The 15,933-nt window shown below is 40.5% G+C and overlaps 1 protein-coding gene across 2 annotated transcripts; it reads right to left on the bottom strand.

The window, feature by feature from the left end:
• Positions 1-1,501: 1,501 nt before the first annotated feature.
• chac2 (ChaC, cation transport regulator homolog 2 (E. coli)) lies at positions 1,502-15,804 on the bottom strand. 2 transcript variants are annotated; one of them, XM_067988991.1, is made up of 3 exons: positions 15,549-15,804; positions 9,390-9,425; positions 1,502-3,018 (listed from the first exon to the last, which is right to left on the bottom strand). In XM_067988991.1, exons 1-3 carry the CDS (start codon positions 15,681-15,683, stop codon positions 2,635-2,637), a joined length of 555 nt encoding a protein of 184 aa, XP_067845092.1. In that variant the 5' UTR covers positions 15,684-15,804; the 3' UTR covers positions 1,502-2,634. The 2 variants fall into 2 exon arrangements, with proteins under 2 accessions (XP_067845092.1, XP_067845093.1); XM_067988992.1 differs by lacking the exon at positions 9,390-9,425.
• Between the last annotated feature and the right edge of the window lie 129 nt (positions 15,805-15,933).

The following is a 15,933-nucleotide window of genomic DNA, read 5'->3' as shown; positions in this document are numbered from 1 at the left end:
TACCATAGACAGAATTTTGCATGAGGCCCAAGTTTTCTCCATGGTCATAGCAAACAAGGACAGGTTGACATAGTGGCTCATTCAACTACCTAGCTGAAACAAACATCAAAACTGTCATTTTCCATTGTAGAAAATTCATATCAATTCAAAGGACATTATCTTCTACCAAACATATTAAGATGCCAATTCAGATTAACAGGTTTACTATCTCAAGTTCCTTCATAAATTTAGGAACTGAACCTTCTTTGATTCGGACTTGAGCAGATAGTCAGTCATGATTTGGCTGTCGCAGTTTGCCAACATTTTCCTTTCTTAATGTTAGGGTCAGAGATTTAAGCCTTTAGGGGGGACAAGTAGTCCTAAAACCATAATTTTTTTTTAGTATAAGCAATTAAAATAATTGGCTCCTTCTTACTCATCTTTGCTGGTACCTTGGAAAACTGAAGGATGATGTAAATCTTGAATTAGTGAAATACATGTTGGGAACAGAGTATCCTCAAGGCACAGCATAGGACAAAGATATTCTTAAAATGTAAAGATATCCTTGTGGTTTCCACAGTTGGATTGTTCATTTTTCCCATTGTGTGTAGAGGATAATAAAATTGGGACTTTTTAAAAACATGAATCTATTCTTTATGGAGGGAAACATTTTTGCTGTCTTAGAAGGCACGGAAAGATGTAAAAACAATGAGCTATGAGGCAAAGTCTATTAGGAACAGTGTGTACTTAAAAAGGGAAGGAACAAAACATAGTTGCAAGGCTACAAGGCTACTTATATTCTCAATAACCATTCCCTAAGCTATGGGCTGAAATTTGGAATGGAAAATTATAATGGACTCAAAATTATGAACTCAACTGAATTATATAAAACCTGAGATGCAGAAACTGAGAGCATCTGTTGACTTCATTTGAAATGGTCTTTCGACGATACTCAATTTATCTCAAAATTCTTCCTGGGGAGATTAATAGAAGTCTGTTTATGCTCTCTTTCGCAAAGATCCCATGACTACAGGATCTTAGACATAAATTGTGAAATGTAACTTCAAAAGTAATCCACTGAGAGCCCCAAAATACAAGCTTCTATCCAGATATTTAGTAGATACAATAGAAGTTTCAATAGCAACAACTAAGTCAGAGACAGAATGATCTACTTTTTCAATTCCTCATAGCATTGGACTGTCAAGTGTCATTAAAAGTTACGTAAAAGTAAAAAAAACTTTCATAAATTTATCTTAGCAGTCTTTTTCAAATAGAAAGGGACAGAGTCTTGAAATTTATTTAACTTGGGGTTATGAAAATAGCTGTGTGTTAAACAGATCAGGTTATACGAAATAGAAATTAGGGTTGTTAATTCCAAGCCTTGAATAATAGCTGTCATTACCGCATAATACATGATTCCCACTCAAACTTAAATTAGAACTTACGATTTTTAAAATTTGGCAGGATTCATAAGCAAACACATTTGAATGAATACATTTCAAACCAGCATTCCCATTAATGGGTGCGTATTGCATTTATTTATTTTTAAATGTCATTAGTTTTTTTTGAGGTTCATTCAAAACTGGTAAATAAAGTTCGATCATGGCAATATCACATTCATGAAGCACAGGATCACATTTGCTAAAAGACAGCAGCTTGACAAATGTGAATTACAATGGTGCCTTAGAGCAATCCCCGATTTAAAAGTAATTTTTAGTACAAGTCAAAACTCTGACTAGCTTCTATTGTAGCTTCAAACTAACTAAAAATGATCATATGTATTTCTATTCACAGCTATACAATCTGAATATAATTATGGCTCATTGTAGTTTGCAATCTCATCTTTTCCAAATATCTAAGTATTTATTTAACAGAAATCAGCATGTCAATTTAGTGTTTTAAAACCCTCAAGTAGAGAGACAGATATTATTCATAAAGCACGTAAACAAGCTTATGTGCAATCCGGACGTTTTCTAGTTTGATTTAGACTAATCACCAAGAATATTCAACGTTAGTGTTCTCTAGGTTCTGCTGAGATGAGCTACAGAGCTGCCAACTAACAACAGTCACAGTAAAAAGGCTTAGATTATCAAATGTTTCACACACATCAACTTCTGTGACAAATTTTGCATTGCAACATAAATGTACTGTACATGTAATACATTGATTTTAATCCCTGAATGTCTGCTGTTTGCAGGCAACAATAAAGGCTGGCAGGATCCATATAATGGATGATCACATAAACCTGCCAAGTTGAAATTTAACATACAGCTTCTCAGTTTAGATTTTATGGCAATTTTATAACAGATGATATTACCTATATACTCAAGGTATGCAGTGCAAACTATTCTTGGGTTTAATCTATACCAGATTTATTGTGCAATTTGGTCTCTAGAGTTAAGCATGACTTTTGCTTTGCTGAGGACCATGGTTGAACAATGAGAGGACCTATTTTGATAGGCAGAATTCATGGATTACACATACACTTTTTAGATATCACACTAAAGTCATCACCGTTGCATTTAATACCTTCTGTATGTTTTGGTGGGAAATTGTCAGGAATAATAGTGATACAGCAAGAATAAATTAAATAAGTAAGAAGGGGTTGAAGTGAAAAATGTCTTTGTTCCAGCCCTACTTTGTTGCATCAATCCTTTATATACAGTTACTTTTTCCATTTCTCTCCAAAAGCTCCTTGACCATTTTCTCCAATGAAAAGAGGTGCTCATCTGTATCTTCTGGAACAAGCTTTCGTAAGGAGTCAGCAAGTTCAAATAAGTACTCTGTGTTCCTTCCACTGTGCCCAACAGCATTTAAAATCTGCAGAGCCATGTCTTCCAAGGGTGCTGGACCCAAGTAATTGGGATTATCACATGTTCCTATGTATTGCATCACAGGGAAAGGAAGTATTGAAGTATCCTTAGGATAAAATGTAACCGTAATAGTCCTGTAACCATCTTTTTCTCGAAAGTCAAGATATTCCTTCACCTCTTCTTCCTTTCCATCTGGAAGTTTATATGCCACACCCCATACAAGGCCCTGGACATAAACATACGATATGGTAATACACTTGTCCAAAATATAAATTTTTTAATTAATGAATTGTACCAGTTTATTGTAGAAAACAATTTTAAAGGAGATATACATATTTCACAAACATGTAATGGGCTACTTGCACTAAAGACATTTGAGATTGCATTATGAATTGCTGAAATAATCATACATGCTTATCCATGTAAAATCATACATGCTTATCAATGTAAAAATTCATGTTTTAGAGTAGTGCAACTTGTACTCTTCTACCCCACATTAAAAGCATGGCAGATCCTAATGCTGTAGATTATTTAGTAATAGTAGACAAAAAAAAAGTTCTCTATATATTTCACATCCTACTTTTTATGGCTAATGTTCTATGTCTCCAATATAATACTGTAAATGAAATGTCAATAACCCAATTAGAGATAGGAAACAATTCCTTATAAATGGCTGTACTGCCACACAGAGTAATCCTGACACTTACATTTACCATAGTAAGAATCCCCCCCACCCTTTACCTGACCCAATCCTAATACAGAGCATTGCTTTACATTCTCTCTGGGGAAGCCCCTTGTATGTAATATAGATAGATGCCTCCCAACAGTTTGGCTGAGATCAGAAACTCAACATGAGGCGAATTGCCTCACAAAACTCATAATCTAAAGTAATTGTATTGACCCAAATAGTCATTTAGTCGAAGCTCTCACCAAAATAATCAAACGCAACTAAAAGTCTGTCTTTCTTCAGGCAACATGCAAGGAGAGAAAAGAATCAAAATTCCAGCTCCAGTTTAATGTTGGTTTTGCTTTTCTACCACCCCCTTTCAAAAAAAAGCTTGAGGACTTAATAAACACATTGATGTTTATGGAATTAGTGTTGCAGTGCATCAAGTTCAAATAAGGAACAATTCTACCTGAACATATATTAAAATTGTGTTTAGTTTTACATAATCATACCAAAGGTAGCTCAAGGATAGATGAACTATTTGGTTAATTTATCAGAAAATATGTCGAGGTATAGATTAGTGAATTTATTTACTGTTTGATTTGCTGTGGTTTTTCTGCATTATAAGATCAGCATTGTATTTTTTTTAAGTCAGAAAATACTATGATTTACATTTTCTGCAATTTAAATGTATTTTAGATCAGAAGAACACAAAACCAGCAATATTTCCAAATGTTACATGTAATTTCTAAAATTTGTATATTCTGAAAGATGAAAATCATACTCCATATTGGAATTATTCTTACTGATGTCTATTGTGGCTAACCTTGGTTTAAGTTTAGCTCAGCTCAGTCTTATTAACCTTCTGGGTGATGTTACTGAGTGTTTACCAATTTCTTAAAGTCCTTGTTGTCTCACTTTACCCTTCTAGCACCATCTCCTCCTTTGAGCACCTCACCTCATTCCACACCTTTTGCCTCTTCTTTAAAATCCTCGTTCTCTACTGCCCATCCAAGCCCCACCCTGAGTTTTTCATCGAGGTATCCTCACTCCATTCCTCTATCAGCCTTTGTAGTGAGCGACCCTTCATCCTCGGTGATTTCAACCTCCACCTCAATTCACCTTGCCCTTTCTCCTCTGAGCTCATTGCCCTCCTGCCCTCTCTACCCATATTCACAGCCATCCCCTTGACCTTGCCAGTTCATGTGTCCTCTCTATTCCCATCATCTCAATCTCAGACAAGGCCATCTTTGATCTCTTCCTTATATCCTTCACAACTCACATCTCCCTTCCAACGCTTGTGTATCTGCACCTGGAAAAATCTCTCCCCAAAGATACTTACAATCGCACTTTCAAACTCCCAATTGTCTAGCCTTTGGCTCTCCATTTGCCATGATGCTCCTATAGCTGTTGATCTGCTCGAGCACTCCTTCACCTCCACCTTTGATGCCCTTGTCCCCAGTAAATCTGGTCGTACCCCCTGGTGCAGCTTCCAATGTCATTCCCTCAAGTCCAAGGAGTGCAGTATTTGAATGTATTGGTGCACAAGCAATTTAGCCATACATTGCCAGATTTGGCTGGATCACATCGCACCATTAGGCTCTACTTTCCTGTTAAAACTGCTCACTACTCCAGGATCATCCTGGGATGCAAAGATAACCCCTGTGTTCTTTTCTCCATTACCAACTGTCTCCTTAAACCCTCTCCCCTGTCCCCTTCACTCTCCCCTCCAACAAGTGTAAGGAGTTCATGGACTTCTTTATTACCAAGATTGAAATCATCCATTCAGCTGCCTCTTCTGCCACCCCCTTCCTCTTGCCCACCAAGCCAAACCTACTCCACACTTCCCCCTGCCCTAGCCTTGAACCTGTGTCTTTCTCTAGTTTCTCTCCTATTTCCCCTCATGCCAACTTGTCCATGAGATCCATCACCTGGTCCCTTAACACCATTCCCAGTAAACTGTTAACCCTTCATGCTACCATGTAAATGGTTCCTCTCAAGGTACTGTCCCTCTCGCTTTCAAAACCATCGTCATCACCCCCCTCCTCAAGATACCTATCCTCAACCCCTCTGTCCTTGCAAGCCACCGCCCTATCTTCAACCTCCTATTCCTCTTCGAAGTCTTTGAACGTGTTGTCACCTCTCAAATTTGTGCCCATTTTTCTTGCAACTCCATGTTTGAATCGTTCCAATCAGTTTTCCATTTCCGCCAAGCTGAAACGGCCTTAATTGAAGATATAAATGACATCCTCCGTGATTGTGACTATGGTACACTATCCTCCTCCTCTCCCTTCTATGCAGCCTTTGACATGGTCGACCACGCCATCCTGCACCGATGCCTCTTTTTTTTTTTTATTCGTTCACGGGATGTGGGCGTCGCTGGCAAGGCCGGCATTTATTGCCCATCCCTAATTGCCCTCGAGAAGGTGGTGGTGAGCCGCCTTCTTGAACCGCTGCAGTCCGTGTGGTGACGGTTCTCCCACAGTGCTGTTAGGAAGGGAGTTCCAGGATTTTGACCCAGCGACAATGAAGGAACGGCGATATATTTCCAAGTCGGGATGGTGTGTGACTTGGAGGGGAATGTGCAGGTGGTGTTGTTTCCATGCGCCTGCTGCCCTTGTCCTTCTAGGTGGTAGAGGTCGCGGGTTTGGGAGGTGCTGTCGAAGAAGCCTTGGCGAGTTGCTGCAGTGCATCCTGGGATGGTACACACTGCAGCCACAGTGCGCCGGTGGTGAAGGGAGTGAATGTTTAGGGTGGTGGATGGGGTGCCAATCAAGCGGGCTGCTTTATCTTGGATGGTGTCGAGCTTCTTGAGTGTTGTTGGAGCTGCACTCATCCAGGCAAGTGGAGAGTATTCCATCACACTCCTGACTCGTGCCTTGTAGATGGTGGAAAGGCTTTGGGGAGTCTTCTGTTATCTAGCTGAGTGGGACTGCCCTCGCTTGGTTGTACTCTTACCTATTGCGATGAAGTGTGCACCCCCTTCCGATGTTACAGGGCACTAGGACCACTAGTGGATGGTGGCAGCCATCTGGGTCCCTTCGGTTGACTAATTCGATTTCAAGAGCACAAAAGTGATGGTCCTCCTGACACAAGGGGCATTTGATCACACTATCCAATCATAGCCAGAGAATCTCCTACAATGGCTTCTCTTCCCAGCCCTGCACCGTCACCTCTGGATCCCCTAAGGATCTATCCTTGGCCCTTTCCTATTCCACATCTACATGCTGCCCCATGGCAACATCATCTGAACATATGACACCAGGTTCCATGCGTATGCTGACAACAGTTAGCAATACCTCATCATCTCCTCTCTTGATCCCTCCACTATGTGTTGCCAGGCTGCTTGTCAGACATCCAGTCCTGGATGAGCCACAATTTCCTCCAAGTAAACAGTGGGAAGACCAAAACCACAGGCTTTGGCCCCCGCCACCGATTCATTCGCCCTCCCTGGCCACTGTTTCAGGCTGAACCAGACTGTTCGTAACCTCGCTGTCCTATTTGACCTTGATCTGAGCTTCCGACCACAAATCCGCTCCATTACAAAAAATGCCCGCTTCCACCTCCACAACATCGCCCATCTCTGCCACTACTTCAGCCCATAGCCTGCCAAAACCCTCATGCATGCTTTCATCACCTGAAGATTTGACTATACCAGTGCTCTCCTGGCTGGCCTCCCATGATCCACTCTCCATAAACTTGAGCTCATCCAAAACTCTGCTGCCCATATCTTAACTTGCATCAAGTCCTGTTCACCCATCACCCCTGTGCTCGCTGTCCTACATTGACTCCCAGTCTACCAACGCCTCAAATTTAAAATTCTCATCCTAGTGTTCAAATTCCTCCATGGCCTTGCCCTTCCCTATCTCTCGCCTTCTCCAGCCCAACCTTGCAAGAACTCTGCATTCCTCCAACTCTGGCCTCTTACACATCCCCCACTCCTTTTTCCCCACCATTGGCGATGATACCATCAGCCGCCTAGGCCCCATGCTCTGTAATTCCCTCCCTAAATCCCACTCCACCTCCCTCTCCTCCTTTAAGACCCCATTTAAAACCCACCTCTTTGACCACCCTGGTCACCCCTCCGCAGATCTCCTTCTTTGGCTTGGCATCAATTTCTGTCTGATTACGCTTCTGTGAAGCGCCTTGGGGTGTGTTCCCATGTTGAAGACGCTATATAAATGCGGGTCGTTGTTGTAGTCAATCTCCTGTGGTACTGCACATGGGGAGTCAAGACTAAGTGTAGTCTTCAGGTATATTCTTTACTTAGGCAAGACGATGGATGGTCTGGACTACAGATTTCTCCCATAACCGTTATCAATGACATTTCACAAATATAAATGAATAATTTAAACAAGTGAGACAGACAAGCTCAGCTTCACACACACACACACACACACACAGATCACCTTTACTTACTATGATATTTATTTTAGATGCTAGACTAACAACTAATGTAATTCAATTCAACTGAGATGGGCAAATTAAAATGACAGACAGCCATGAGTTTCATACAGACAAACCTTTAGTTGGGAGCGACACTCAATGACTCATGGCATAGGCATGATGGGCCGAACGGCCTCCTTCTGTGCTGTATCATTCTCTGATTCTATGATATCCATTCCTTTCTGCCTCTTAAACGAACACAATCTTTTATAGTCCTAACATGCAAAAAATCTCTCGATTGGATCTATTATTTGAACTTTACTAATGGATCTCCCATAACTTTGCCCACACAGAAAATCAGGACTTAGCAAATTTTCCTCAGAATGCATTAGTGATGTTGTAGGTATAGAAATCTGAAGCTTCTGGATTGCATGAAACTCCATATAGTTTCCTGATAAAGCTTAGAGGGGACATATTGTAAAATTAGAAAAACTCTGAAATGGCTGGCCGCATTAATAAACATTTGTGGCAACAGTGTATCATTTGGAGGAAAATAATTATTCATTAAGACACTTTCTTTGGAAAATACAATTCCTAGAGGATAATTCCTCTATGTTCAAAATTAGTCAAGTTGTGTAGTAGTTAGTGTGGAAATTGTTTTTGATTTAGAATTTGCTACTGGAAAAGGCAGAATCAAAGCAAGACTAAGGATTAGAGTGATATAAAATGAAAGATAGGCTGTCAAGGCCATGACAATAGACACCAGAGCAAAAAATTATAGTGAAATGGTAATTAGCAAATTTTGCAAAAATCTATCAACAATAACTTGCATTGATATAGCATCTTTAACATAGAAAATATCCCAAGGAGCTTCGCAGAGGGGGGAAATGGATGTCAAGTAAAAGAAAGCGATCAGGAGGGGTGACCACAGGCTTGGTCAAAGATATGGATTTTAAGGAGGGTCTTAAAGGATCGGAGGAAAGTAGAGAGGCTAAGGGGTTTCGGAAGGGCAAGCAACTAGAGACACAGCGCCAATGGTGGGCCCAAGGGAGAGGGGATAAATAAAGGTCATAGTCAGAGGAAGAGAGAGTTGGTGGTGGTGTGGGGGGCGTGAAGAGAAGGGTTTAGAGCTGAAGGAGATATGGGAGGGGCAAGGGCATGGACAGGTTTAAAGACAGGGACAAGAATTTTAAATCTGAGACTTTTGGCTAATCTGTCAGCATTAAATTTCAATCCTGTAAAATAAACAACCATGCTGAGGTTCAGTATAGTTTCCCCTGCCTTCCTAATCTGGAAGCTGATAGAGGTACTGTATTTTACTGCAAAGCTCACGTTATCTGAAACTACAGCTTTTAGCAGTAACATGTAATACTGTATTTCAAAAGAATTCTACTGGTACTTTATACTCTTTTGATCAGCTAATAAATATACAATGGCCTGCTGTTGTTCCTATACAGAAACTTAAATATTTCAAATACATGTGTGAATGATTCAAAATATCTAAAACTGAAGGATTGATTTACGATTATGCATTGTTCTATTACCTCAGGATCTGCAACAAGTGTGACAACTCTTCCAGGCTACAGGGATGGAATGAGAAATACATACAATGTTAAGAGATATATAATCACACAATTTAATTATACTATGATTTTAAGGAATAGCCAAGTTTAGCCTAATTTTAAAAGATCTCTTAAAATAAAAAATACTTCCTTGCTTTACAATAAAACTGACATATTCTTGGGCTCTACATATTCTGGTTCCAGTCATGTATTTATGCAGTAATAAAATATTCCACTCAAACCAGACATTTTATTAATTACAGATCACATTGTAACTTGTACTTTCAGAAACCACACTACAGACTACTTACCTGTACTCTCCCACAACATTACAGTAGATTACCTCACTGTTATCAGACAAATTAAGTTACTGTACTGCTGAGTCACAGTGTACTCTAAATTTGATTTTAGTATAGTGCATTTTAATGTAATGATTCTCAAACTATGTGTCATTATGAACATTTGATTTTCAAGATTAGATGAATTTTAAAGTTTTTCTCTAAGTTTCTTCTATCAGTACAGTAGAAATAATAGTTATACTAGCAAATCACAGGCATTTTATTTTACCTTAATAGAAATAAACCACTGGAAAAAAGCACTGATACAAATTTTAGATTTTTAAAAAATAAAACATAACCCTCAATGAGGAGAAACACTGATTATAAAATACAGTAGTATAGTGGTTAAAGTCCTGGACCAGCAAACCAGAGGTGGCGAGTTCAGATTCCACCACAGCAAATTGTGAAACTGCATTCAAAAATTCTGGTAATTTGTGGGCTACCTAGATTTTTGTAAAAACCCATCTGATTCATTCAACCTACCACTTCTACCTGGTCCGGCCCACATGGGACTCCAGTTCCACATTATGTGGGTAACTTTTAATGCCCACAGGGTAACAAGGGATGGGCAATAAATACTCTCCTGCCAGTGTCACCCACATCTCAAGAACTACGCATATTTGAATGCCTCAGTCAGATATTTCTGGATTATAAACTATAGTTATTTTCTCAATACAGGAGCTGTGATAAACATGCTGCTTGCATGCTATTTTCAATAATCAAAAACACTTAGTGGACTGTATTTGCCACCTATAGAAAACGTTGCTTAATTTACTGCAAATATAATCCCCGAAGAAAATGCAAAACAAAAGGTCTGCCTTTGCACTAGAGAAAGCTCTGAAATGCCAAGTAATCCCACTTTGAATAAAGAATTACTAGCCAATTTCATTTAAACATTGTCTAGAAATGTTTCTCTACTGGCAGTACTCCATAATGACAGGTACAGAAACCCAGATTATGAAGAGGCAGCAAACACGAGTTTTCATTAACCAGACGCTGATCTCCAATACAAGAAAGAAAAACTTGTTGGAATTACCAACAATGTCACCGATCTCAGCTCTGGAATTCAGGTCTTATGTCCAAGCTTGGACCAAGGCTGTAATGAGGTCTGGAGCTGAGTCCTCCCAGCAGAAGCCAAAACTGAGCATGAGCAAGCAGATTATTGGTAAGTGCTGCTTGATAGCACTGTTGATGACTCCTTCTATCACTTTGCTAATGATTGGGGCTAGGTTGGTAATTGGCCAGGTTTGATTTGTCCTGCTTCATTGCAGTTAAAATCTGAGCCAATCAACTAGACCCTATAGCTTATCAAGAACAGGAAAAATAATGAAAACTAATCTAAAGGTCAGCTGCAGAAGTACCTGTATAGTATTACTTAATAAATAAGCATGACTGACAAACGTTCTGGAGTTCTTTGAAGATGTTACAAATAAAAATCAGATCATCAAACTATCTATGATAGAGTGGACTTTAAGAAAGAATTTGATGAAGTCCTACATGAAAGATTCCTAATTAAGTTAAAAGCTACAGAAGCCCAAGACAAAACATGGAACTTGATTAAACAATTGGTTTAAAAAAATAGAAAATATACTTTGAGACACATAATATTAACTTGGGGAGGTGTTGAAAGGTGTCCTGCAGGGACCAGTGCTTGGGACACCTGCTGTTTCTAAAGTACCTTAATCCTTGAATATTGAAATCAAATATAAGCTGGTCAAATTTGTTGACACCACTAACATAAGGAAAACAGTAAAGACAGAAGATGCAACTAAAAAAAAATGCAGGATTTTGATTAGCTATGCAATTGGGAAGACAAATGGCAAAATGAAACAACACTGATAAATATTAAAGGTCAAGAAATGTGCATCATAAGTATGCAGTGAATGGGACTGAATGGACAGAGGGAAACTTAGGCCAAAAGTGATGGTATACTCATGACTTTCAGTGTCTGGACAATGTATGTAGCATTTTTTTTTAAGAAACAGTAGAATATTGGGATATATAGCCAAAACATTAGGGTACAAGACACCAGATGTTATGCTGACACTACAATGCACTGGTCAGATCACACTTAGTGAACATGTACAAGTATTGGAGGGGTAACAGAAAAGCAATAAGACAGATGTGATGAAAAAGGGATGAGCTACAAGGAAAGTTTAGAGAATCTCAATTGTTCGAAACAAGGGACATCTTTATATAAAATACCAAATGGTATATAGGTACAGCTGTTTTTGTTGCACATTGAACACAACATATGCTTTAGTACATATTATTGAACGTTAAAAAGACAATAACTAATAGTGAGGTTTGCTTAGCTGATTGCTGATCAATGCCATATCAATGTGACAAAGTCATCCAGCAGTTTTCAGATCTCTCAACCCAAAGAAAATTTGAGGATGAAGTCACAGCCAAGTGATGAAGGAGAAAACCATAGTCAGATTGGCTGGGGATTCAGGGCCTGCTGCAGGTTGCAGGACACTTTGGGGTTCTAGATGATCTGACGTATATCTAGGACTCGTGAGGTACATCCCTCCCTTATCACCTTCAATATTAACACTTTGCACAGTGGTATATGTACTGAAAGCCCACCCTTGAAAGCCAAACTTTTCCCACACTCCACCGCCTTTCTCATTTGCTGAATGGTGAATCAACCCTAAATACTTATTGCTGTGGTTGATGAGTTTTCTCTATTTCAGTGCAGCCCTGTCTTTGATTGTTTGACAAAATAACTTGGGGAGGTGAGGAGGAAAGCCTATGCAGATAACTTACAAACATGGGCAGCCAAAGATTCATTTTAGCTGTTTCAACAGTAAAGGACGCAAGGGTTATCACTAAACACTTCATTTATTCTGTTCGATGGAAAATAGACCAATAAAGGAAGTAATAAGATATATAAGTTTGTATTTAAAAAAAGTCAGGTGCTGCATATACAGATCAAGAAAACCCCAGGTTTGATTCTAGTTATGTGTCGTTGAGTTGGCTGATCTCAGCAGGTGCAGCAGCAAGGGTACTGCAATATCCTCAGTACTTCTCGGTTAGGGAGCAGAAAATCTGTATGGCATCGTGCTCCTAATTGCTATCCAGCAATCATTGCTGGAAGTGCCTTTGTAGGGACAATGGACTCAGTTGCGATGTCTCCCACGATAAAATAACCTACTTACACTCACTGTCAAGGTTCAAAAACATAAATAATGGACGCTTGGGCAAGGGTGCGATTGTTCCCCGTGATACTGTACTCGAGCAAGGAGTAAACGCCCCCAGGAGAGCAAGAGAGGAGAGAAATTAAAAGGAAAAAAATAAGGGCTAAATTCAAGGGGAGTGCAATTGTTCAGAATTTAGGCTGTCACCCTTAAAACGAGGGCGAATGGGAAGGTCTGAGTTCTATGGTACGTCACATGGGCTTGTTTTAAAATGCCTACAAGCCAAACATTGAAACTGATTTGCACTGTAGTGTGGCTACTCACATATGGAAGTGTACATACATACGGGGGGGGGGGGTTGCAATTTTTTTATCCTACATGAAGCAGGCATAGCAAACCATTAAAATGTCGTGAAGAAACATGCGAGGGGTAGGTAAGCACGGGATCGTAGTGGCTGCAGTTAGCGAACCACTAATAGAATTTAACATAGGTAATGTCACAAAGAAATGTTATTGCCCCATAAGTAACTAGTGAATCACAACGTAACTATAGAACTACAGATAAAAGCTAAAAAGTAACTCCCTCAGACGTTAATAAATTTGTCTAAAACTGAACCGGGCATCTTTCCTTTCCAGTGATTAAATCTTACCAACATTTTACAGTGGCCAGGAAAAAATGTTATTGGGTCGGTTGCGTTTTGTTTAGATACGGGTTGTTGCAGCCGACACAAAAATTCCGATATTAAAACCAATGGTTGCTTCCTCATTTTCCGGTATAATACGGAACAAGTCCTATCTGCAATGCTCTAAATTTACACTGACTAAAGGTGCAACCGTCTGTAGAGCTTCCTTCAGCTTCTACGGTTTGGAGACGAGGGATACAATCCACTCAAAAATTTGAAAGGGGTAGGAGGAAGCACGTCTCCACTATGGAGTGGTTGTCCCTATACCACTGACCGAGGTTTAAACAGGCGTGACACCTGGGGACAGTTATTCACATTGGGTTATATACAGACTGAAGCTCCCTCCAAACTGTCCCATCAAACACTCCCAGGTCAGGTACAGCACCCTCTGCACTGCTCCATCAATTGCTCCCAAGGTAGCTACAGCACGGGTTAGTTACAGAGTAAAGCTCCCTCTACAGGGTCTCATCAATCACCCCCAGGGCAGGTACAACGTAGGTTTGATACAGAGTAAAAGGGTGTAAGGATAAACCCAGCAACTACAGGTCAGTCAGTTTAACTTCGGTGGTGGGGAAACTTTTATAAACGATAATCTGGAAGAAAATTAACAGTCACTTGGACAGTGTGGATTAATTAAGGAAAGCCAGCACGGATTTGTTAAAGGCAAATCATGTTTAACTGACTTGATTGAGTTTTTTTGATGAGATAACAAAAAGGGTTGATATAGTGTATATGGACTTCCAAATGGCGTTTGATAAAGTACCACATAATAGGCTTGTCATCAAAGTTGAAGTCCATGGATACGAAATTGGCTAAGTGACAGGAAACAGACAGTAGTGGTGAAAGGTTATTTTTCAGACTGGAGAGAGGTATACAGTGGTGATCCCCAGGGGTTGGTACTAGGACCACTGCTTTTCTTGATATATATTAATGACTTGGACTTGGGTGTACAGAGCACCGTTTCAAAATTTGCAGATGACACAAAATTTGGAAGCGAAGTAAACAATGAGGAGGATAGTGATAGACTTCAAGAGGATATAGACAGGCTGATGGAATGGGCAGACACGTGGCAGATGAAATTTAACGCAGAGAAGTGCGAAGTGATACATTTTGGTAGGAAGAACGAGGAGAGGCAATATAAACTAAAGGGTACAATTCTAAAAGGGGTGCAGGAACAGAGAGATCTGGGGGTATATGTGCACAAATGGTTGAAGGTGGCAGGGCAGGTTGAGAAAGCGGTTTAAAAAAAAGCATACGGGATCCTGGACTTTATAAATAGAGGCATAGAGTACAAAAGCAAGGAGGTTATGATGAACCTTTATAAAACACTGGTTCGGCCACAACTGGAGTATTGTGTCCAATTCTGGGCACCACACTTTAAGAAAGATGTGAAGGCCTTAGAGAGGGTACAGAAGAGTTTTACTAGAATGGTTCCAGGGATGAGGGACTTCAGTTACGTGGATAGACTGGAGAAGCTGCAGTTGTTCTCCTTAGAGAGAGAAAGTTAAGAGGAGATTTGATAGAAGTGTTCAAAATCATCAAGGGTCTAGAGAGAGTAGATAGAAACTGTTCCCATTGGTGGAAGGGTCAGGAACCAGAGGACATAGATTTAAGGTGATTGGCAAAATAACCAAAGGTGACATGAGGAAAAACTTTTTTTACACAGCGAGTGGTTAGGATCTGGAATGCTGAGGGGGTGGTGGAGACAGAGTCAATCATGGCTTTCAAACGGGAATTGGATAAATACTTGAAGGGGAAAAATGCGGGGGAGTGGGACTAACTGGATTGCTCTTGCAGAAAGCCAGCACGGGCTCGATGGGCCGAATGGCCTCCTTCCATACTGTAACGTTTCTATCATTCTATGATCGCTACTGAGCCCATCAGCAGCTTCCAGCAAAAGCAGCCTGTTACAGAACCCACCAGACCTACTGCTGACAGCCGGGCTGGCCCGCCTCCCTTCCTCCGTCCCTCCCTCACTCACCTTGCCCGGCACACCTCGGTGGTCAGTGCTACCCTGCCAGAAGCGGCGGATGTAGCCCCGAATGTAACCCACTAACTTCTCCTGGTAAGGGAAGTCCACTTTCCAGATCAGCGAGCCGTACCCGAATATCCACATGTCCGCCTCCGCTGTTACCGGTTACCCTGCCGGCAATGATTTTTTTTTAACCGTAAACCGACCGATCTCCGAATAATCTCCGCACCCTGCAGTTAAACCAGGAGCCCACTCCACAGGGGTGGGGGGAACAACTGCGCAGGCGCACGGGTGGTGAGCGCGAAAGGTTTCACGGGAAATGTAGTTCCGTTTGGTTCCGTTTGTCCCGCGGACTCGGCACGTGAACAACAATTCCCAGTAAACTTTGCGCGTC

Source organism: Heptranchias perlo, chromosome 8 (assembly GCF_035084215.1).
Source record: "Heptranchias perlo isolate sHepPer1 chromosome 8, sHepPer1.hap1, whole genome shotgun sequence".
Lineage (NCBI taxonomy): Eukaryota > Metazoa > Chordata > Chondrichthyes > Hexanchiformes > Hexanchidae > Heptranchias > Heptranchias perlo.
The sequence above is the reverse complement of the archived record's forward strand: the minus strand, read 5'-3'. Positions and strand labels throughout refer to the sequence as shown.